The sequence below is a fragment of the Phaenicophaeus curvirostris genome, chromosome 18, assembly GCF_032191515.1.
Source record: "Phaenicophaeus curvirostris isolate KB17595 chromosome 18, BPBGC_Pcur_1.0, whole genome shotgun sequence".
NCBI lineage: Eukaryota > Metazoa > Chordata > Aves > Cuculiformes > Cuculidae > Phaenicophaeus > Phaenicophaeus curvirostris.
In genome coordinates this window covers 6,936,950-6,959,053 of record NC_091409.1, presented here as the reverse complement: position 1 = coordinate 6,959,053, position 22,104 = coordinate 6,936,950, and the positions used below count along the sequence as shown (strand labels likewise).

The 22,104-nt window shown below is 46.2% G+C and overlaps 1 protein-coding gene across 3 annotated transcripts in view; it reads left to right on the top strand.

The window, feature by feature from the left end:
- The window catches only part of NKAIN4 (sodium/potassium transporting ATPase interacting 4), a 52,107-nt gene that overhangs the window by 14,442 nt on the left and 15,561 nt on the right, over positions 1 to 22,104 (top strand). For all 3 annotated transcript variants that reach the window (XM_069872171.1, XM_069872169.1, XM_069872170.1), the window contains exons 2-4: positions 11,702 to 11,839; positions 12,352 to 12,432; positions 19,818 to 20,015. In XM_069872171.1, coding sequence (XP_069728272.1) covers positions 11,702 to 11,839; positions 12,352 to 12,432; positions 19,818 to 20,015 — 417 coding nt within the window. The remainder of the gene's footprint in view (positions 1 to 11,701; positions 11,840 to 12,351; positions 12,433 to 19,817; positions 20,016 to 22,104) is intronic.

Genomic DNA, 22,104 nt, shown 5'->3' with positions numbered 1-22,104 from the left:
CAAATGTTTTTCGTGTCCAAACTACTCTTTTCTTCCCAGTTCTTTTTCATTTCATGCTTTGATGACAGGCCTGAAAGTTTGCTGGTACATTTGTTAAGGGAGATTTGGTCAATATTTCTTCACTGATGTTTATTTTTTTGGCTGAAAAAAAATGCCTTCATGCTTTTTCAACTATAGTTTTTCAAGGGAAATTTTTCTTTTGTCCTTTTTTTTTAAACTGAAATAAGCACATTTTTATGTTGGGCTAGTTTTCTTGGCAAAGAACAACAGAGTGTTACTAGTGATGCTTAAAACTCAGCTGTCACAGTATGGGTCACGTTATACTGATGATAGGGTGCATGAAATGCAAGCAAATCCCTCGGCCAGCTTGCAGCCAAACTCCTAAAATACCTCCAGCTTCTAATTTGCCTGAAAACCCTCTGCTTATTGCCATGACGTCCAGAGCAGAAAGTCTCCTGGGTCAGTTTTGATATATAAACCAAATCGCTTCTGTAGTCTTAACTCGTCTGTTCTGTCCTGACTTCCCAGCTGTTGATTAGACTACAGATACATCCTTTGCCTGCGGAGGGGATGTAAGATTAATAGCTGAGATGAGAAGCAGTGGAGGTCTGGCAGGTGGAAGGACTGGGCAGCCTTTGCTGGGCGTTGCTGGGATTTCCTTGGAGCATCACCGCGGCTGACGTTGGAGGGATGCAGGCACAGGAGAGGGGCGAGTTTACCCCTCCGTTTTGAGAATGTGACAGTGATGGGAAAGGTGAGGGGTTTGGGCTTGTGCTGCAAGCATCATGGGGAGGTTCCCAACCTAAAATGCCACCTCTTTTTATCTTTATGGGTGGGTGGGCATCCAATAGAAATGTTATTCCAGTGAGGATGCGGTCTCTGCTGATGAAGGATGATTAGGAGGAGGTATTAGAGAAGCTTTTCACAAATACAACCCAAGTCTCCAGCAATTCTCTGTGCAAAATGAGGGTGTTTGTTATTTCTAAATCCACTATACAGATGGGAAGACAGACAGTTAACAACTGTTCTGGAGGGCTTTGGTGGAAGGAGCAGGATCAAACCCAGGACACTGATCTGTATTTGGGATAACACCAGTCTGTGGTGCCATGTGCAGGAGCGGGGATGGATGGCAGTGCGTTGATGCTCAGATGCCTCTGTCTTATTCACACAGGATCTTCTCTCTTGCCCTGTCAGACCCAGATTGTACAGAGCCCTTCAGCTCGTGACTACAGCTGGGTGTACGCTGTGCCTCAAGTCAGTGGATGCTCTAACACTTCACTGAACGAGGGCTTCGGTCTTTCTCAAGGAGCTGCTGCTCGTGCATTGCAATGGAGCAAAAAGCATCGGATGGAGTTGCTGGCAGGTGGAAAGGGAAAGCTGTAAAATGATGGGAAATGCATCCCTTTGGCTTCCCATGTTGTCTCTCGCTGATCCACACAACTTCACAGCTACGTATTAGGAAGAAGAAGTGCTAAAAGCATTTCCCTGTCTCCTGGTGGGAGAGATAAAGTCTTCATGGCCAGTTTTCTTTCCATGAGAAACATTTGCTCTACGAAACAGTGTCCGTTTGTGCAGTAATTACCAGTGGAGATGTGGGGGTGGCCGTGCTCTCTGCCCTCCTGCTGCAGGGTGGTTACAAACGGGCTTTCTTTCTAGGAGCAAAGTTACAGCAAGACCATGGCAGGTCCCAATTTCCTTGATTATTATTATTAATAACAATATCATTTTCTTTCTCCCCTATTTCTCACCCACCCCGCGCTTCCCTTTTAATGAATTCTCTTCTCTCACTGCAGACTCTGCAGTGACACCAGCCTGATTTGTAATGTTAATCGGCAGCCCAGTGTAAAGGCACCTGCAAGAGCACCGCAGGGCTCTAATTATAATTTTCATTAAACTCCTTCTGTTTACGAATATCCAAGCAATCTGGCATTGCAGCAGGAGCAAGAGGAAATTAAAGCAACACTACCACTCAGCCACAGGGTCAGGGAGCAGGGACCCAGCTGCTGAGCAGAAACTGAGACAGGGCTCCTGCAGGCGAAGTTTTGAAGAAGTATTTCAGCTTTCTCCTTCCTCTCTTGAGCTTTTAGCCCAGTTGCAGAGCTTGCATGTTTTTCCTTCAGAGGATCTGGCTGGTGCAAGTGTTTTACGCGTGATCTATTTGTGACCTAATTAAGGGGATCAGCTGCCAGAGCTCCCAGCACGATGTGCAGGAAAGAGAGGGGGGAGAGCTGGCGCTGAGCTGACCTGAGCAGGATGGGGTGGGTGGAAGGTGCAGAGCAGAGGGAGAGGGACCATCATGCAAAGGGGAGAACAGGGAGCTTTACCTAGCAAAGCCTGGAGGGGTTCCACAAAAGACCAGCAACGGAGACCGTTGGTCTGCGCATACTGGGGAGCATCCTGCAGAGCTGGGGAGTGCTCTGGCGCACAGACCTGTGCAGAAAGCAGGTTTTTGCTGGCCATGCTGCATGGTCACCAAGAAACTCTGATCGTCATCTTCCACTGGATGAGAAAAATGGCTTTGGGTGGCTTTCTGCCATTTTTTATGCCTTCAGAGAGGCATTTTTGTAACTCAGGCCACAGGTCCCTGAAGAGAAAGTGCTGCAGATGCCAGCCATGAATTAGACTTGCAGAGGACACCAAATGTGAACACTCTTGTTCCTATAGTGAAAGCTGTGCTGTTCTGGGTGTCTCTTGGACACAGTGAGTCATTCTTGGGCTGTGTGTTGACAGGACAGTGAAAAAACCAAGCTTGGCTTTTTGAGCCTGGAGCAAGAGCTTCTTCCTCCTTTGGGAAACTGCCACTAGTATATTTAAGATCATAATTCAACTTCGGGGTAACCAGAAGCAAAATAAAATAATAAAATTGCAGTTTGCAGTAAGAGCCCATAAAATAAAAAGAATAACAATAATTTCATCTGAACTGGGCAAGTCCAGCTGGTATCTCTTGGGCTTTACACATCCTGTGAGTCTTGTTCCAGCCCCTGAATGATTTTGAAGTCTTTCTACTGTACTTGAGAGCTTCCAGGGAACTCTGAGCCATTCTCAGACTGCTGCCCCCACATCCAGGACATCCCAGAGAGCTGCATCATTAGAAGACAGGTTTGGCAGGCCTGACCAAAACAGTACTTAAGTACAGCCTTGTATCTTCTGTGCAAGTCCTGTTGATGTGTTTGTTCTCTCCCTCCAGCAGCAGAGCTGGCTCTTTAAGCTAAGCAGACAACGCTTAATATAGCAGGTCCAGAGGGTATAGGATATATTCCCTAAACCAAACAACCCCTTTTGCTAATTTTTAAGTATTTCCACTTTTTCCCAGCGTCCCTGTCAAGTGAACAAGACCAAACTCTGAGAAGCCTTCCTGGCTGAGCAGAGGCAGGGACCATGGAAAATAATACCCCGCTGGTAGGAAGTAAATCACTCTATTAGAAAATTAGATTCCTACTGATCTCCAACACTGCTCTGCTTCACAGACTTTATAGAGTTTAGATGGCTTCATAAATGGTAGCAGATCTCCCGCGGGAAATAGCTGGTGAGTTAATGGCACGTCTTTAATATACTCTGCTCAACAGGGAAATTTGTGCTACTGGTTGGAGAAGGTTCCCCCCATTGCTAGAGGTGCCTGCCACGCCAGGATGCTTTTTGTGAGGAGCAGCAAGGATGTTTGTCCATCATCATCAGTGTGAGGAGGGCTAAGAAGTCCTCCAACAGGCAAGGGAAAGTGTGGAGCCTGAGCCTGGGATAAGGCTGTGCTTTACAGAGCATCTGGCTGACAGGAACGTCAGGCACTTGTTGAAGAAGCTCATTATATTTGATGTCTGTTGCAAATACAGTCACGTCCCGGTTGTCCCAGTGCCTCCTCTCCGCTGCCAAGCTGGAGAGCCACAGCTGAACTAAGAAACTGAGGGAGGAGGAAAAAGCTGGGGGGGTGAGGAGAGTAATGTGGGCACAACAGATTAATTTAATTATGTTTGGGAAACTTAGATTTGAGTGTTGACGTAGGTTACAAATAAAACAAGTTTGTCATTCTTGTCAGAGGGCTTTTTCTGCCTGGATCACAAAGGCACCTGCTTATTAATTTAGCCTGATTGCTAATCTTGGCAATCAGCAATCACAGCAGCACGCAGTACTGAGATGCTATCAGGAGACACAAGCAGGAGTAGAGGGAACAGAGGAGCTCCAGGATCTGATGCTGCTGCACAGACACCTCTCTCCATCCCTGAGCTCCAACTGAGCTCTGAGGCAACATGTAGTCCAGGAAAACCAAACAAGCCAGAGGCTCTGTGGGGTGTACAGAGCACAACCCTCACCAGGCCCGTAACTGACCCCAGTTTGGGAGAAGTTTAGGCAATTACAGGACAATAATTTTACTGAAACATTCCTCCTAGGAAGCAGTCGTCTTCCTGGGAGCTGTATTCTGAACACCAGTGAGAAAGTCACTGCTGAGCAACCTCTTCTTTCCTCTGCAATGTTATGTGCAGGAGCCAGCTGTTTAACTGTAGTGCCGATTACCCTGTTTAGAGTGTTGTGGAGCACAGGAACACATGTCAACCATGGGATGTGCACCTGGCATGTGCTCTTTGACAAGGACCATCATCACAGAATCACAGAATGGCTTGGATTGGAAGGGACCTCAAAGCCCATCCACTTCCACCCCTGCCATGGGCAGGGACACCTCCCATTGGATCAGGGGCTCCAAGCCCCATCCAACCTGGCCTGGAACCCCTCCAGGGATGGGGCAGCCACCACTGCTCTGGGCAGCCTGGGCCAGGGCCTCCCCACCCTCACAGCAAAACATTTCTCCCTAAGATCTCATCTAAACCTTCCCTCTTTCAGCTGTAAACTGTTTCCCCTCATACTATCCCTGCACTCCCTGATCAAGAGCCCTTCCCCACCATGGACTACAAGGTTTTTCTAGAAAAAGTACTGCCAGCTACTGCCTTACACACCAGTGCCTTCTCTCTCCCTTGACATATCCCTGCTGTTTAAGAGGTTTCTGTGCATGGATGCTTGTGCACAGCTCATGTCTTCAGCTGAGCAAGGCTGGTGGCTGTACGTGATGTACTGGGAAACCTCTCCCCTTCTGAAGCCAGAACCTCAACTCCAGACAGAAACAAACAGGCGTCTGCACGGCTCCAGTGCCAGTCTCATGCCTTATGTTTAGCAAGGATTGTGCCTTTCCTGGAATGCTAAACAGCATTCAGGCATGTGGGACTGAATAATGACGTATCTTTGGAGCTAGGTTCTTTCTGAAAGGCATCGGCAGCACAGAGCGTAGGGATGAAGGTCAAAGCATCGATACTTCTGAGAGCATCATTGCCAACACACAAACTGATGCCATGAACCCAGAGCACAGAGGTGCCAGGCCAAGGGGAAGGAGGAGGTGAGGACTCAACGCCCCAGGCTTCAGCAGGGAAGTTGTGTTGAACCACACCAGGGGGTTAATCTTGCCCAGGCCCTGCACAGGATGGTACTGGGGGAAGAAATCCTTATCCTCAGCTACGGCATGAGGCAGCCTGAAAGCTGTGTTGGCTGGGGCGAACACCCCAGGGGTGGCCAGTCCCTGCAGCAGGAGAGTGAACTGGTTTGGGTCACCTCCAGTTGCTGGCAGGCATTGGTCTTCCAGGGCATCCCAGTGACCAGAGTTTGTTTCTGAAACATAAATGATTTCAAGATATAAGGTCTGCTGTTGGCAGGCTCTGTATCTGTGTGAAAAGAAGGGGTTTAAGTGACTCCTAGGGAGGAAAGGGACCAAACCGAGCAGAGAACGGGGCTTATTGTGTCCCTTTGCCAGAGTGACCAGGGATGTCTGAGAGACAAAGTGGCAAACAGAGACCTCCTGTACAATTAGTCTCTTGACCTCTGTGATTCAGTGAGGGACGCTGGCAGAGGAGCTGTGGATCACAAGGCCCTGAGGAAGGTTTCCTTGACAACACTTACTGAAGAAAAATGAGATTTCATGAATGCAGTGGGTATTAGCACATGAGTTGCTGACTTTAGAAGAGACAAGGACGTGGCACCTAGCAGAACAAACCCCTCGCTTAGGGAGATGTGAAGTAGTGGCTCACTGAACTGCTTTTGAAGATAAACTTAATTAAACAGCTATTATGACCATTAATATTTATTTAGAAATGCAGTCACTGTGGAAAAAACAGACTGATTGCTTAATAATTTTTGTGCCTACAAAATCTCTAGGTTGAATTAGCAGCGGCACAGAAGGGAATTTTCTGCCCACCACTGACAGTTTCATCACACTGCGGCAGGGGGTGCGGGTTCTTTAGATCTAGTGTTGTTTCACCATTTACAAACACAAAGCAATTGTATAGGAAGACTGTGTATAATAATAATATATCATATTAATACAAATAATACCGATAATAATAAATAGAGCAGACAGGTATTTAGTATTGATAAACTTATTTGAAAGAACCAAACAGAAAGATATTTATGCTCAAAACCTAAATAGATTTTTTTCTTAATTATATATTTGAGACTTTTTCATTTCAGCCTGCTGGACTTAAAGTTTCATCTTTATATGATGTCTCATAGGGACAGCAGTACCGTGACTTTGCCCTGAACTCAAGCCATCAGCGGCTGCATGGCCAAAGCACCTCAGGAAATCAGTGCAAGTTTTTCCTCAAGAAATGACCCGTGACCTTTTTCAGTGAAAGTCTTGGCCGCTCTGAGGGTGTTTGCACAGTAGACAAACAAAGAGCATCTTCTTAAAAAAGGAAAGCCAGTTGGCAGGAAACCAAAGGCTGAATCAACACGTCGGGAATCAGCCAGGCAGTTCTGAACATCACAGGAGCGCGATGGTGACCGAGGGCTGCAGCTGAGGCTCTTCCTCTGTTTGGGCTAGAGAGAAAGTAAATATCAGCGTTTAAATAGTAAACTTTGCCCCTGTTGAAGATGTAGATCTACACGTAGGGCTCCAAGGAGGCTGCGTACATCACTGAACAGGGGTAGTGCAGGACCTGGAGCAGGCTGTGAGGTCTTGTGTCCTTATAGTGGTGAAAGACGGGAGTAGCTAGAGAGTTCTGAAGTTCCTTCTTTACAAGGCAAGTGGAAAACTGTCTGGGTTTCTGCATAGAATGTTTTTGCTTCTTATTTTGCAGGAGCATCTCCCTTAAGTCCTGACTGCCCCATAGCAGTAGGATCAGCCTTTCCCATTCACTCTGTTTGTTGCATGCTTGTAAATTTATTTCTAATGTTTAGTTTTAGAAATGAATCTCTCATTAAAAGTGAACTTGGAAAGTGTGAAAAAGCAGGTTTTCTTGCAGGAAATGATTCATAAGGACGTGTGTAGGTGTAGGCAAGATGTCCTCTTTGTGTTTCTGTGCCTGTCATTGGGCTTTCTGAGCATCTTTCCTGCCTCTATGCGAGTCATGTCAACATCTTGAAAGTGATATTTATTATTTTCTGTTCCAATTGATTCCAGAAATGCAGTGAAAGACACAAATCCAAACCAAATAAGATTAAAGGCTTTAAAAGCTTAATAAACTAAGAAGAGCAAATCTAGCTGATAACATGTCCTTGATAGTAGGTTCTAAATGACAGGGAGTTAAAGAATTACAGGGAACTGATTCTTTCATCAACATTCCTTCTCCCTTAACAGTGTGGAGGCACAAGGGGAACAGGTTGGACACTCCAGCTTATCAGCATGACAGGAGCAACAGAAGACAAAGATGAGGGGATAGAGAAGCTTTGAGGGACGAGAATTTAAACACACACACCCCTCCCCCTAGCCCATGTTGAATCAGCTTGGAGTGTGCTGCTGGCATTGACATCTGCCAGTGACACTGTCCTGTCAGAGCCGTCAGAAACACAACTGGAATAGTTTGAATCCCCCAACAAGAAACTCTTCCACATTTTGAGATGTTTTCTAAGACCATTTTCCTGTTCCGCAATGAGGTCCATCAGGCAATGCTCCTCTTCAGCTCAGAGCTTCCCTCTCTGGTGAAGTTTTAATGGCGCAAAGACCTTGAGCATGCCCCTTCGTGCTGGCACTCAGAGCCGTTCTTTGCTCACTATGTGTGAGCTATGTGACAGCAGAACATCTTCTCTGCCTTTCTTATCTTTCTGTCCATCTAAATGAATGATGGCCCAACAGAGAGCTTCGCCTTGTTTTGTTTGCCTGGCTAACAATTGCTTCACATGGTTATTTGCTATTCCAGTTTCGCTCGGATCAGCAGAAATCTGGTTTATTTCAGGAGAGTAAAGTCTGCCACAACTCTTCTGATTTTAGTACCACAACAAATCATTTCATTTAAAGAATGAAGGGTAAAAATGTTCTGTGGGCTAGAGAAGCAAAAGGAGCAGAAGGAATCCTATTTTTAATAAGAATAGTCATAAAGAAGAAAAATTTTTTCTCCCTGATGGAAAGGTCCTGTCAGCTTTGAATGGGTTGAAACCTGTGCCACGATCTGTGAAATTTCTCTTTACAACCAATATCTCCAGAATATAATAGGTTTTCTGAATAGAGTAGTGTGAATCATCATAAAGAACACTACAGCACGGATATTGCTCTGCAGAAACTTGGCAGCAGCAGAGAAACATGGAATTTCTCCTGCTTGACAAGTGAGGTTCAGTATGAGGGTGCGGATAGATCAGCCCCCGTAGGCAGGGGCAAACCCTGAGCCAAATCAAAGGAACCGTGCCTGAAGGTGGTTCATTCTTTACATCCCAAACCCAAATCAAGCCCAGCTTAGCACAAACATGAGCCCTGTTTATAGATGCACAGAATCATAGAATCGTTAAGGTAGAAAAGACCTCTAAGATCATCTAGTCCAGCCATCAACACAACACCAACATGCCAACAAAAGCAAGTTTACCTACAAGTCTCAGCAGGGTTTAATAGGGAAGCTTTGCATACAAACCCATGGTGGAATGAGTGAAATAGGTGTTTATTATCTGTTTTTAAGAGATATTTTCTTAATTATGCCAGGTTCCTGGGGCAACAGGGACAAACCCAGGGTAACCTCAGGCTGCATTTCTGACAGCTGGATTGCGGCACAGACTCACTACTTGCATGTCAGTCATGCAGGGTTTCATCAGTAGCATTTGTGCTTGTCACCATCACAACACATCTTACAGAAAATTGCTTTTATTTTTAGAAATGAGGAAACAGCTTGCCTGAGCTCGCACATCCCACAAAAGCACACTGACCCAGCTCCTGCTCCCCTTAGCTGAACCAGCAGACAGGCACAGCCCATCTCTGCACCAGCTGAGCCACACCTGCAGCTCCAAGGGACACAAAACCATAAAAAGATGCAGAAAAAGTGGCAAAGGAATGTAAATCAGAAGAGCAACAACCTGGAGACAAGGGGAGTTGCAATAATGAAGAGGGAAGTATGACATGAAGCTGACTTTTGGGGTAATGGGGAAAGCCTGGTGTGGCCAGAGACCTCTTTAGCAGCTCTGCCCCAATCTGAAGTCAGTGTAGATAGGAGATTCATCTCCAGGATGGTTGGGTACATCTCACTTTACAGACTGATGTCTTCCCTTGTCCAAACAAGCCAGGAAACACCATGAAGCTGTAGAAGGACAAGCTTTTCCCTTTTTATACAGCCCTATTGGTAAATGTTCATTTGTGAGGAGAAACATCTCCCACCATGAATACCCTGATTCTGGAATAGGAGAGCTTGTGGCAGAAGGCACGGGTGGGAAAGCTCTATCTTTATCCCCTTTTAGGGCCTGAAGGCAAGAGGCAAAGCTGAGCAGGACGTTATCTCTGCAGAACACACCCCCGTTGTGTCCCCTCAGCTAACTGACACACCAGAAGCTGGCTCTGTGTGGCACACACTCCCATGCTAATGTAACGCCCAAAGCCAATTAAATTCCTGATTGGATGAAGCGGTCACAGTCAAGTGACCCGCTGCCAGCCAATCAGGATTCCAAATTTCCAAATATCGTTAAGGTATGTGCGTTAATCCCTTCCTAAAAGATTAAGCATTTAACCTATTACTGCTGTTTCTGATGAGATACAGAAAATCTGCTGTGAAATGAGCAATCCTTGCCCTGTTCCAGCCCCAGAGCCCCGTGCGTGGCAGTGCCGCAATCTCCCAGCATCTTCTGGTGGTTCAAATTGTTCAGAACAGGGCAGCATGTGTCGCTTCCAAGAGAAGACTAATTATTTTGCAGAAGAGATAGATTTGGCGACTGCCTCCATTCCCTCCCCACTTTCCATGCCCCTTTGCCAGGGAAGAGAGATGTCAGAGAGGGAAAGCTGCTTACCCCACGCTGATGGATCTCCCTTAGCCAGGGCTGCTGTAGGTTTCTTTGAAATACAGATTTTTATTGGACTTCCAAGGTAGTGTTGACAATTGCAACACCTTCCTAGCCTAAGAGAGGTGTGAAGGTGATTTCCCCACTGACCCAGGAAGAAGGAGGAATAATGGTCATTTGATAGATGTGATTTTCTCATCGTGTGGTTTGACTGGGACCTGCAGCCGCTCACATCCTTAAACGCTTTAAGGCATCACAGATGCTCCAGTGCTTGGTCCCCAGCTGCCATTTAAAAGCCAAGCCAGGAAAAGATGTCACATAGCTGATTACACACAGTGGATGGGGATCATCCATGGCTAATGTCTAATTAGCAGTTAAATTATTTTTGACTATTGATGGTAAATTGTAATGATTTCTTTAGATGAAAATTAATATGAAATGCCATAATGCAATCCCAGCATACTACTAGGACATTTAAACATGCTTTGAAACCTTACCCTGACAGGGGCATGTGCTGTGCCTCGGCACTAGCGAAGTTGCTGGTCGGTGAGGGAGGTTGGTCGCAGTGTTAGAGAAGAGAAGCAAAGAGAAAATCTCTATGTGTAAGGCTGGGCACTGGGGAAAAAAAACATGAGAAACCATTCTGCCCCCTCCACTCGCTGTTTCACGTATAGACGTGATATTTAAAGGCTGAGGAGATGTAAAGCTTAGCATGCAGTCTCAGGGTTATGGTGCTCTTTCAGCTGCCCGCATCACACAGCCTTTCAGGTCCAGGTGACAGTTGTTGCCTGGTGCACAGATGATGGCTCCAGGTGAAAAACACATCTTTATGCAAATATGATTCAAAAATCAGGCCCAGCACTTCAATAGTAATGGAGTTTTATTTCTGGAACATGGTACTAGCTTTGAACCGTGTTATTAGTGTGGCAGAGGAACACAGCCAGTCCTCCTGGAAAACTGATACGTTTGCAGGATTTGTTTGCTGGGTAGAAGCATTTTCTGTGGGGTTAAGGTAGGGGGGAGAGTTTCCTGCTCTGTCTCACTTTGATGGATGTGTGCTGGAGAGTAGAAACATAAGAGGTGTCAGGGATGATGTAGTGATGCTGAAGGCTCTGACAAATGAGCTCTTGAAAGTCCTGCTGCAGTTATTTCAGACGTTACTGTCCCACTGGTCACCTCTGCCAGGGCCACCTCCCCATGGCAAAGGGCACGGAACAGAGAACCTGCTCCCTCATAGACACTGGAGCTCACTGGTCTGCGTTAGCTCGGCCATCGGAGGAGACGGGATGAGGACAAAGAGGAAGGGGAGGCGTGTTGACACACGTTCCATCCTACTGCCCTGGCTCATAGGCAGTAAATTGCTTTGGGAATGGAGTAACATCTTCAGCTGCTGTGCTGATTTGCTCAGGGAGCACGTCAAAACCTTGAGAATGAACGCCACAAGCCCAGAAGCTGTAACTCTCCTTTTCCTTCTCCCTTCCAGCTCGCTGCATTAGAGAGGCAAGTGTTTGATTTCCTGGGATACCAGTGGGCCCCCATCCTAGCCAACTTCCTCCACATCATCATTGTTATCCTCGGCCTCTTTGGCACTATTCAATACAGACCTCGCTACATAGTGGTGGTAAGTAAATCCCTTTTGTTCAGAGCCATTCAAAGCCTCACAGCTTTTGCTCTGGTGGGTTATGGCAAGTGCTGAGGAGACGAGAAAAGCCCTTGGGAAGTCAGGCACGAGCATTGTAAATGGTTTTAGCAGGAGGTGCCTGTGCTTAGGAACACATTGTTCTGTGTGCTGCACTTTTACTGTGCTTAAGCCAAACCTGGAAGATTTCAGATGACATTACTGGTACCAAAGTAACACAGAGACCCTACGCAACAAAGCAGGAGAACTAAATGCTGGACAAATTCATGCCAGAGGCTCTTACATTGCCTCCAAACTTCTACCCCTGTGTCTGTAATCAGACAAGGAAGCATCTGCATATAGGAGACAAACAGAGCAAGAGAAAAAGATTGAAGTGCTGACTAAGGGCATTTTACTGCCCCCAGCTGGATCAAAATACATCATATAAGCTAATTCCAGTGACTTCCTAATGTTTATTGCTCCTTTCATCTCTTCTCTCTCCCGTTCCCTTCTAGTATGCCATCTGGACTGCAATTTGGGTCACCTGGAACATCTTCATCATCTGCTTTTACTTAGAAGTGGGAGGGCTCTCAAAGGTGAGTAGGAGCTTTGTGGGTGAGTGCTCAGGCTTTGTATCAAAGGTGATGGAGCTTAGCTGTGAGATAAGGGAGGGGGTGGTTAAGGTGAGTGGCAGGAGGTTGCCTGGGAGTAGGTCCTGTCTTTTTGTTGGTGTGCTGGGGGATGGATCAGTGCTGCTTGTTGTGTGGTAGGAGAGGGGAGCTAACAGTGATTTCTGAGGCGCTTTGCGGGTCCGTGTGGGTGGTGGCTGGAATAAACCCTGCCCTTATAGGGGGTAGCAACTGTTTACCTTTTGAAGGTGAGAGCAAGCCTGGTGGCAGAGCCATCCTGAGGGGACATCTGATTCACGAGGTGGCTGAGGAAGCCTATGAGCTAACTAGATTGTAGCTGATCCTCCTGTGATCTTGTAATACCTTGGGAAGAAGGTGTGTGGGTTGGAGGGGAAGGTTCTCGTGCAGTGGTGAGCGTGCTCTCTCTGCCAGCCCATCCCAGGGAAGAGGTGCAGCAGGGATTCAGTCTGGCTGGGCTGATTTCAACCAAAGACTTTGCTGTAACTCCATCCCTGACCAGCTCCTGATATGTTTTGGCCTCTTGGACCTACTGAAGACCTAAAGCACTTGAGCAGCAGGGGCAGGTATCCGGTTGTGGTCACACCAAGCAAGATATTTCCTGTTGCACCATTTATGAGAGGCTCCAGAGGGATGCTGGGGAGGCTGGAACATCTCCTTAAGGTGCAGCCTCAGAGGTGATGTGGCTTAATTCATCCTTCTTAAATACAGCGGTGATTATTCATGGCTCTTGGCCAGGCATGCTGTGAGTTAATATGTGAAGCTCTTCAAAGGCCAGATAAGCCAAGTATTGCTGTCTGCTTAATGAGGGCTGAGTCAGAAATAATAAAAATGGGAGGCAGACCCTAAATTAAGTCTGGGCCGTAAGCAACGTATTACAGAGTATTGCTGTAGCTTAGCAGACTCCGGGCGATTATAGGATGCAGGTTCATTTCCGAGCACTCTGTTCTACATCTGGCCTGAATTCCCAGGTCATACATCTAAGTTGCAGGCATAATTGGAACTGCGCTATGGATTTTTTTTTTGGTTTTTTGTTTTTTTTTTTAGTCAGGCCTAAAGCAAGTCCTGAGTGACAGCATAAATCCTTTGCAGATAAGGAAATGTAACTTCCTAATTCCTCAATTAATCCCCATTTCCCCTCACAGTTATCCACATAAACTTTGAGAGAGTTCTCACCCAAAACAGTGATTACATATGGTCGGAAAGCCCAGCCTGATGTGATCTCGGTGTTGTGACCAACTAAAAAAGGATTTTATGTAACTATTTAAACGCTCCCATCTGCAGAGGAAATATTGGCTTGATAAACTGCTCTGGGAGCTTCTCTGACAGCCTGTGTTTGCTTCCAGCCAGGTGATTACTTGTGTTTACTAATCCCAACCTGCCCTACAACATGTTAGGTAGCTGTTCTTCAATTCAAAAGGCACAGCAAACTCTGCTTTCCCTACAGCAGAGGAGCTTCACCTCATAACCTTGCTTTGTGCTTGGCTCGTTTTAGCAAAAGCCAGCACACAGAGAACCTTTATTTAGCCCACAGGGCGATGCTTGTGACTGGGGACGTTTTTAATAGAATGGGGCTGCAGTGTAAGCTGTTATCTACTCAATGGGCTTCCCTCTAGAGCTGCAATGAGAAAGTCATGCTGCTAGATGGTGGCAAGTGGCAAAGACATTGGAGTACTTGTGCTTGTTCGGTGGTGAAATCCTTTACAGCCTTTCCACTGTTCATAATGGGCTATTTTGTTTGAAAAGGTTGTCTTGTAAAGGAAAAAAGCTCAAGGCTGACTTTTTTTCCTCCTTCTCCTCTTTAACTCAAGTTACCGGTGATGCTTTGCAGGCTGGATTCAAGTAGTGTTGCTCTCCTGCTGCATCTCTAGCAACCTGATCCAGAGCTAGATGACATCTGCTGAGTCTTATTGATCTACGTGGCCTTGGGATCAGACTCCAGAAGGACACCTGGGCTTGGATAAGCAAGTGCTGGACAGGCCCTTAGAGGGGTCAAGGACGGGGCAGTATCAGCCCAGGGTTTTAGAGGAGGAGTAATTCTTGCTCTCACCTGGCTATGGAAACCCTGCGAATGGCTATTCTGGCCAGCCCCACTCAGGGTAGTTATAACTACTTATGAACCTTCTAACTCCTAATTGCTACTTATAACTATGCTGAGTGATTTTTATTGAAAAAGGAAATGCTCTTTCCCACTCTGTGAATCTATTCTCTATGTCTTGGAAGAGCTCAACTGGCCTGATTTCTGTTTTTCTATCCTGTCATTTTTTATCTTGCAGTCTCTTCTCAGTAGGAATAGGAGTGTAAAATATGGCATGGCAGAACTTCATTAGGTGGCCAGACCCAAACAGAACAGCAGAAGTGCCTAAGAAAGCCCTTCCCTTGTTGCTGCAAGTGCCTTCCAAAGTGTGTAGCATATGCCAGCTTTCCTGGAAGTGCTTTGGCAAGGAGCAGGCAGGAGATACAGCAGCCTGGAGGGTTGCTTCTCAGCACTAGCAGTGGGATCATGATGTGCCTCGGAGTGACTCTTGGCAGCATTGCCTTCCTGCCTTGCTCTGCTCAGAGTTCTGAGCCTAACTGCAGCATCTAGGGGGAAATGCAGCCCCTCCAACAGGGCTGTACCGCTGCTCTGGCTGAGGCTCACAGCTGAATTTCCACTTTGTTCCTCCTGCTCTGGTCTGTTCCTGTTCCATCTCCTCCTCTTGTCTTTGTCCATCTGACTGTTTGGTTAGGTGAATTGCTGGGAGCTGTCTCTGAAGTTTCTAGATTCTGCTTGAAGCAACATGTTAAGCTTCTCTCTCTCTCTCCTCAAGTGTGAAACGTACTCCCTCCTGCACCCCCTGGTCTGAGTTAATTATTAAAATCCTGCTGGTAAGACACATGAGCATCTGTCTGTCCAGCTGCCATGCTGATTGACTCGTCATCTTGTACTTGAGAAACACTCAGAGTCTTGAGGAATCGGTATTGTGTATTTCAATGTGTTCCTTTGTCTTTTCCCTGTGGAATTATTCATCTTTTATACTTCCTTTATATTCTCTCTTGTCTATGTGGCACTTTGATGTGAATCCAGAGCCGTGGTGGTCTAAATCTCCGCTTGAAATGGCAGCAGCTCTTATTAGTCAGATGGGGGTTATTTGTACTCCACAGAATCTGGATGGCACCTTGGGATGACTTTGTACCTGGAAAAACTACTGTGAGGCAGATAGATAAATGCATGTGTAGTCACAAGTGTCCCTCAACTCCATCTAAGCTTAGAAACTGGAAGCTGGGGATTTGGCCTTTAAATGCTGTGGTGTTGTCAACAAAACTGCTGAGAAACAGTGGAAAGGCTGCTCTGTGGTCTCAGGGTGATGCAGCTATTCAGCACACTCAACTAAACAAGAAACTTTATATTTCTTATTTTGATAAGAAATGTTTCCAACTGAGAAAACTCACAATTATTCTGCTCGCAAGCTCTGGGGGCTCCCATATGGGGTTCAATTTGTTTCCAGAGCCGTTATAGTGCTGGCTTGCTTGATAATTAAGGAAATTTGTGGGGAGGTGGTTCCAGAGGCTGTTAACAACAAGAAATAAAACTGTCTCTGATAACATCCCTTAGCAAATCATTTTGGAACAGCTTTCAGAAAACCATTTTAGCAAAGGAACACAGCTGGCTCTGTGGGTGTCGGAGGTAGGTGTGATCTTCCTGTGGGACACAGTGGGGTGAGGCTGGGAGAAGAAAATAGGCTTTGTAAAGTGTAGGTCCTACAGTTTTAGTGCTGTTGTCTTCTTTCTCGTACTCATGGTGAATGGCTGGTAACCAGGTGCTACAACCGTTCAGAGGGATGTGTGATTTTTTTCAGCTGTCCTTCAACATGCTCCTGAGAAGGAGCTTGTGTCACTCATTGCTTGTATTTCCCCTCAGGCTGAAGGTTAAAGAGGCCATATCCCCTCAAAGAGCAGCCTGTCTCAAAACAAGGGGAGTGTGGTTGTGCACAGATTGTTCTCTCCATACAGCAGGGCTTGCTCACTTCTGGGACTGATTAGCATCTTCCAACCTGCATCCCATTTCTGGGAGTATTTCAGTCTGCTCGGATTCAAATGCATTGCAGAAAGGTTTAGTGAGGTAGGTCTTTCCACAGCTTCCTTCCAACTGGTTTCCTCCTCCTGATATTAATGTGCTGGTCCTATTTCATGGTTTCCTTTCTCTTCAACCACCTCCTCACAAATGAAGCTGGCAAACCACAGGAGACATCCTGGGATTTTTTTTTTTTCCCAGTGTTCCAGCAAGCACTGAACAACTGAAGGTCAATTAAGTGATTTTCTTGAATGGTCTTTTATTGTGTCCCATCAGTGCAAGTATCCTCCAAGGACATCCAGCCAGGGACACAAGCCAAGGGAAGACATTGTTTTGCATGTTGAGACCCTTTCTTTCATGCTGCCCTCGTGCCCTGCACTGCTCCAGACAGATGCTTCTTCAGAAAGGTGTCTCTGAACGTGAGGGCATCCACAGTCCCAGTGTGCCATCAGTATTCATTTTACAACTGTGAGATGGATGGCTTGTGTGTGAGAGTCGTCGTGGTGCTTTTAGAATCCAAATGTGCTCAGTTTTCCCAATCTGTTCTTAACTCGAGTACATTTTTTTTAATTTTTTTGCACAGAGCTGGAGTGTGATTGCAGGCACAAATCAGTAAGTGCTGGTTAGGACCTCCTGTTCCCCCACCTGCCTGCCTCCAGCCCAGCACCTGCTCTGCTTTTTCAGGCTTAATTCACAAGCCAGTTCAGTTTCTGCAGCAAAGTTAAGCCATATAACTATAAGGACTGACAAAAGGGAGATTTAAGAAGGAAAGCTGCCTGTTTCTTACTTTGCCAAGGACACGTAGTTGCCGCTGTGAGGAGTAGAGGAGGCTCTGACTGGGCTCTTTGCATCAGCGAGGCAGAAGGTTTGAGAAGGCACCATCTGTGAGCTGGGGGAGGGAAGCCCTGGGGACTGAGGTTAAGAGTAGATCCTGCAGTGCCCTTTGTTTCTGTGATAACTGGGGGAAGCTGCAGGCAAAGAAACAGAAATTGAGTCCTTTTTTTTTTTTTTTTTTTTTGAGGAATAGGATTCTTTCCTTGCCTAACCAAGGTGGCGAGTGGCTTGTGAGAGGGAGACGAGCACAGCAGCTTGGAGGGCTGGCTGTCTCCAGGAGGAAAAGCTTTTGCTGGGGAAGATCCATGTGTGTCAGGACATGCAAACATGGGAGAGAAAGAACAAGCTTTGCAGAAAATGTGCGATTTGGTGGATGTGAGGGATTTCTGAGGCCACGGGAGAGCAATGTCCAGCAGAGGGAGCAAGCTAAAGGCTCTCCTGCCAAAACTGAGAGGAGATGGAAGAGGAAACTCTCTAGTAGTGGAGATAGCACAGCACCTTGCTCTGTGACCACTATCCTGTAGCTGCCAATCTAGTAATTATTCCCTACAGCGTTTAAAATGCAGGCAGCTCCCTTTAACTCCCAACTGCTAACGGTTTCCCCCATTGCCTTTGCTGCTGAGGCTGCTTTTGCACTCACTGGTGCCACGCTTCATCTCTGTGCCTTCCTCCATCTACTGTAAAACACATCCCATCTGTTGTGGGGATTGTCAGGAGTTTGGTAGCTGTCTCCTCACTTAATTGTCCCCATTTCTTAATGTGTGCTTCCTACAGCATATTTGAACAACAGCTCTGCAAACTGTTGTTGAGGACCTGTGGTGGAGTGGAGGGCACCTACAGAACATGCGTAGTTAGTTTCTGTTGAAAGGTTATCTGGCTAGCGTTCAGATTTTCTGCTCTATAACTCAAGTTTGCCCCTGAACACACTTTTCTGTGCACATGTTTGTATCTGCAGAACTACTTAGCTAGGCCCCCTGGACTGGCTGTGGAGAAAAACCCTCTCTCCAGAGGGTAATTTGGAGCCAGAGCCTGGATTAGCATCTCTGACTCTGATTTTCCCTCTTGACTGTACAGGGAGGCAAAGGAGCTTCCATGTGAACGTTTTCCACGTCAGGAAGTGTGAATACACCTTGCACTGACTGCTGCTGTTTTGGGAGCACCTTTTTTTCTCCAGGGACTGTGTAGGACCCTGGCACGAGCAGTGGGATGCAGTGTATAGATGCATGCTAAAATCTTCAATAATGGTTAGGTGGGGTGTGTATATTCAATATCTACTTCTACCCTGAGAAACACAGATTCTCTGCCTGGTCCAGTTTATAATCTATCTTTCAGAATAAAGCTTCCAACCCCTTGCTCCGTATTGTGGTCAGAGGGGTTGTTGATTCCGCATCAAAGAGACCGGAGAGGGCTGCTGGGGCACCCAGCGCTTGGCACTCATCCGTCAAGTGATGTGGCTTATCTGTTATCGGTATCTATTATAGTTCCGAGTTTGTCTTTCACAGTCTGTAGGGAGGGCTTTGCTATATCCTCTAAGCTGAAAATCCCAAAGACCTCCTGGTGAGCATCCACTCTTTTCTCAAGTGTGAGAGTTTGCGTAGAAAACTCCTGCACTACTTTTATGCATTTCCCTATGTAACTTCCACAATCTCATGGCTTCAATCATGGAACTAGCAAAGATGAGAAGAGCAAAATACAAAGCCTCTCCTGGGGCAGAGATGAGAAGGAATTGCAGGGGAAGTATTTGCAAGAAGCTTCAATCATCATCTTGAGGTCAGCTCAGCTGGGTAATCTGACCTGAGGCTGATAGCATGTCAGGTCAAAGGAAGATGCAGAAGCTCCAAATGTGAAGAGTGTGGAAGGAAATCAGACAGAAATAGTAAGGGAACTCGCTAGATGTGTTAAAAGCTAGAACAGAGGAAGATCTGTTGGATTTTGAAACTCGCTTTGGGGTTATGAAGTTCATGTTTCCTTGCTCTCTATGCTGGGAAGAGCACACCCATAACACATGATTCTGTGACAGGGTGCTTAGTGATGCCTTGTTCATCTTTTTCTTCTAGATCTGCAAGGTTAATCTTAAATGCAGAATGTGAAGGTTGTTTTCTGGGTGCAGGAACTACTAGCAAAGTGTTCTTGGGTCTGCAGCCTAGGAACTGTCTTTCCTGCTTTAGAAGCTGCTCAGACCTGCTTCCAAAATGTGCTACATGCTGGTAAAAGTGGTTTGTTGGAATGCTGCAGGACTGAAATCGTTCCCACCACAGAAGCCTGGCTGTGAAACACTTACTAATAAATGAGTATAAAGCCAATGTACTTTGACCTGTGCTAATCTTTTCTTGAGAGCGGGGATCTTGGAAGCATTAGGCTTTCCAGTAATTTAATATAACCTCCATCTGATGGTGTGTCCAATGCTTTTATAGTAATCGGAGATCTCTGAAACTTTTCTCTTCAGGACAGCGAACTCCTGACATTTAACATCTCCCGGCACCAGTCATGGTGGAGTGAAAATGGACCTGGCTGTGTAAGGAAGGAAGCTTCAATGTCTGGCATCAAAGGGCTGGATGGCCATTCCTACATCTCTGTGATAGGCTGTGCCCTGGAGTATCGATACATCGAGGTCATGCACAGCTCCTTCCAGATCCTGATCGCAGTGAGTACATTGCTGGAAGTGCCGTGGGCCACTGTTGAGGGGATGCTATTTTCTTACTTTCAGGCTGACCTGTATGTTCCACCCTGTTTTCTATTATTGGGAACCAATTTTCTATTATTGGGAACCAATAATGGTGTGGGAATTCATGTTTTGCCAAGAACAGAGATCCTTCTGAAGAAGGATTTCTCTAACTCCACAGGACTCAGTGGTGGGTGGCAGAGCATATATATGTGCATTCGTTGTGAAGAAGTGAAAGGGAGAAGATCCTTATCTCCAGAAAGCAAAAGAAACTTCAAGGGAACAGAAAGCATGTTTTCTTTCTGCTGACACCTAAGATATTTACACTAAATCTTTTCATCAACCCTTTCTTCATCAGAGTCTCCCACAGGCTTTTTAAAGTACTCTGCAGTAATTCAACGTCCTTAATGCTCGCTGTTCATTACTTGTTTCTCACTTGTCTGTGAAATTAACTGAAACAAAATGGCCATTGTCCTCCTTACTCTTGCATTTTGTAGCTGCTCTACAGTTAGCAGCCCACATCTTTCTAATCTGCTTTGGTTTGTTGTGTTGTGGTTAATGGCTTTATGAGCAAATGGATGTGGACTGGTGAAACATTCACGTTTCAGCTTTGGCTTAAAAAAGAAGGGCAACTTGTCCTGAGTTAGTGCTACAGGATAACAAATAGAGAAACTCCAAGCTGCTGGGGTACCAAGTACACCTCTGCACGGCTTTGGTACAACTTCCCACTGTCCTGATCCTGCATTTCCCATTAGCTGGGATGATCTGTGTGACCCAGCGAACTGCGAGGAGGGATAAGAGCGACTCCTTTCTTGCCATGTCACAAAAAAAAAGGCAGACAGAGAAGCTCCTGTTTCCTGAGCTGGACGGACGCCCTGGCGTGTGTGCTGGCTGTTAATATTTGCTTAGTTCTCCTTCAGGGAAAATGATCCGCATTAAACTGCCTGAGAGTTGCTTTGACACGTGTGTATGAGCAAGGCAAAGCTACAGGTCCCCAAGAACAGAGCCTGTTGTCTCTTATAAAGGGCTCTTAGCTGGGACAGGATTGATGCTGCTGAGCTGGTGCTGTTCCTGAGATCAGTGAAATGATCAACAGACGTTGAAGTCAGAATATCCTGGACTTCCAAAGCACAGAAGTGTGTCACTGTCAGCATCCTTCCTAAACGCCTCAGCTGGCACGAGCCCCTGTGCCCCAGGCTAGAGGTTCAGCCAACAAATGGTCTTGAGTTTGTTTGGAATAGACCTTTGGTTTACAGCAGCTTTTTAACTTAGGCACATGGCCCTGAGCTAAGTGATCAGCCTGATATATAGAAGTCTGTCTCTGGGAATGTTTTCTCCTTTGTTTCTTCCCAAAGGCACATGACGATATTCTCTGTGCATCTGCAAAACACCACAAAGAGCCAGATGGGGAGACAAGGAGGGAACTGTAAGATAAAATAGGATTTAGGTAAATATTTTCTCCCTTCTTCTCCCAGAGGTTTAATTTGCAATGCTTTTTTTTTTTGAATCCTAAACCCTGGAAACAAGGCTAAAATGCTTGTATGCAAGAAAGCCACATGGGCTGAGCAGAGTGAACTGAATTTCTACTTGTCCTGTAATAAAGGTGTAGAGTATAGAAGCCCCAGGACTGTAACTCCTGCCAGCTGTGAAATGCTCATAGGACTGTGTCACATAGTGGGAGAAACAGAGCTTTTCCTCTCTGCTTTGTTGAGGTAAGGCAGAAAGCAAGTCTTTTCACTTCTCATTCAGACCTTGCCTGAAAACAGTCAGCCAGTTCTCTCCCTTTTTAGTCTCTGAGGGTCAAACGCTTTGATCCCTGCCAGTATCTTTTTCTGTCCTCTTTATCTTGCTTTAAGGCAGATTTTATTACAGGCTGCTGTCCTTCCCAGAGCGCCTGGCAGGTTCTGTGCTGCAGACAGGCAGGGAGACTGGATCAATAGTACAAAAAACATGACTGGGAACTTGAAGGCTCAGGGGACACAGCAAGGGACATGACCTAGTTCCCTCTTTGTCTACCACACACTCGAGACCGGAATAGTCAGTTCCCTGTTAAGAAGGGCAAGGGACAGGC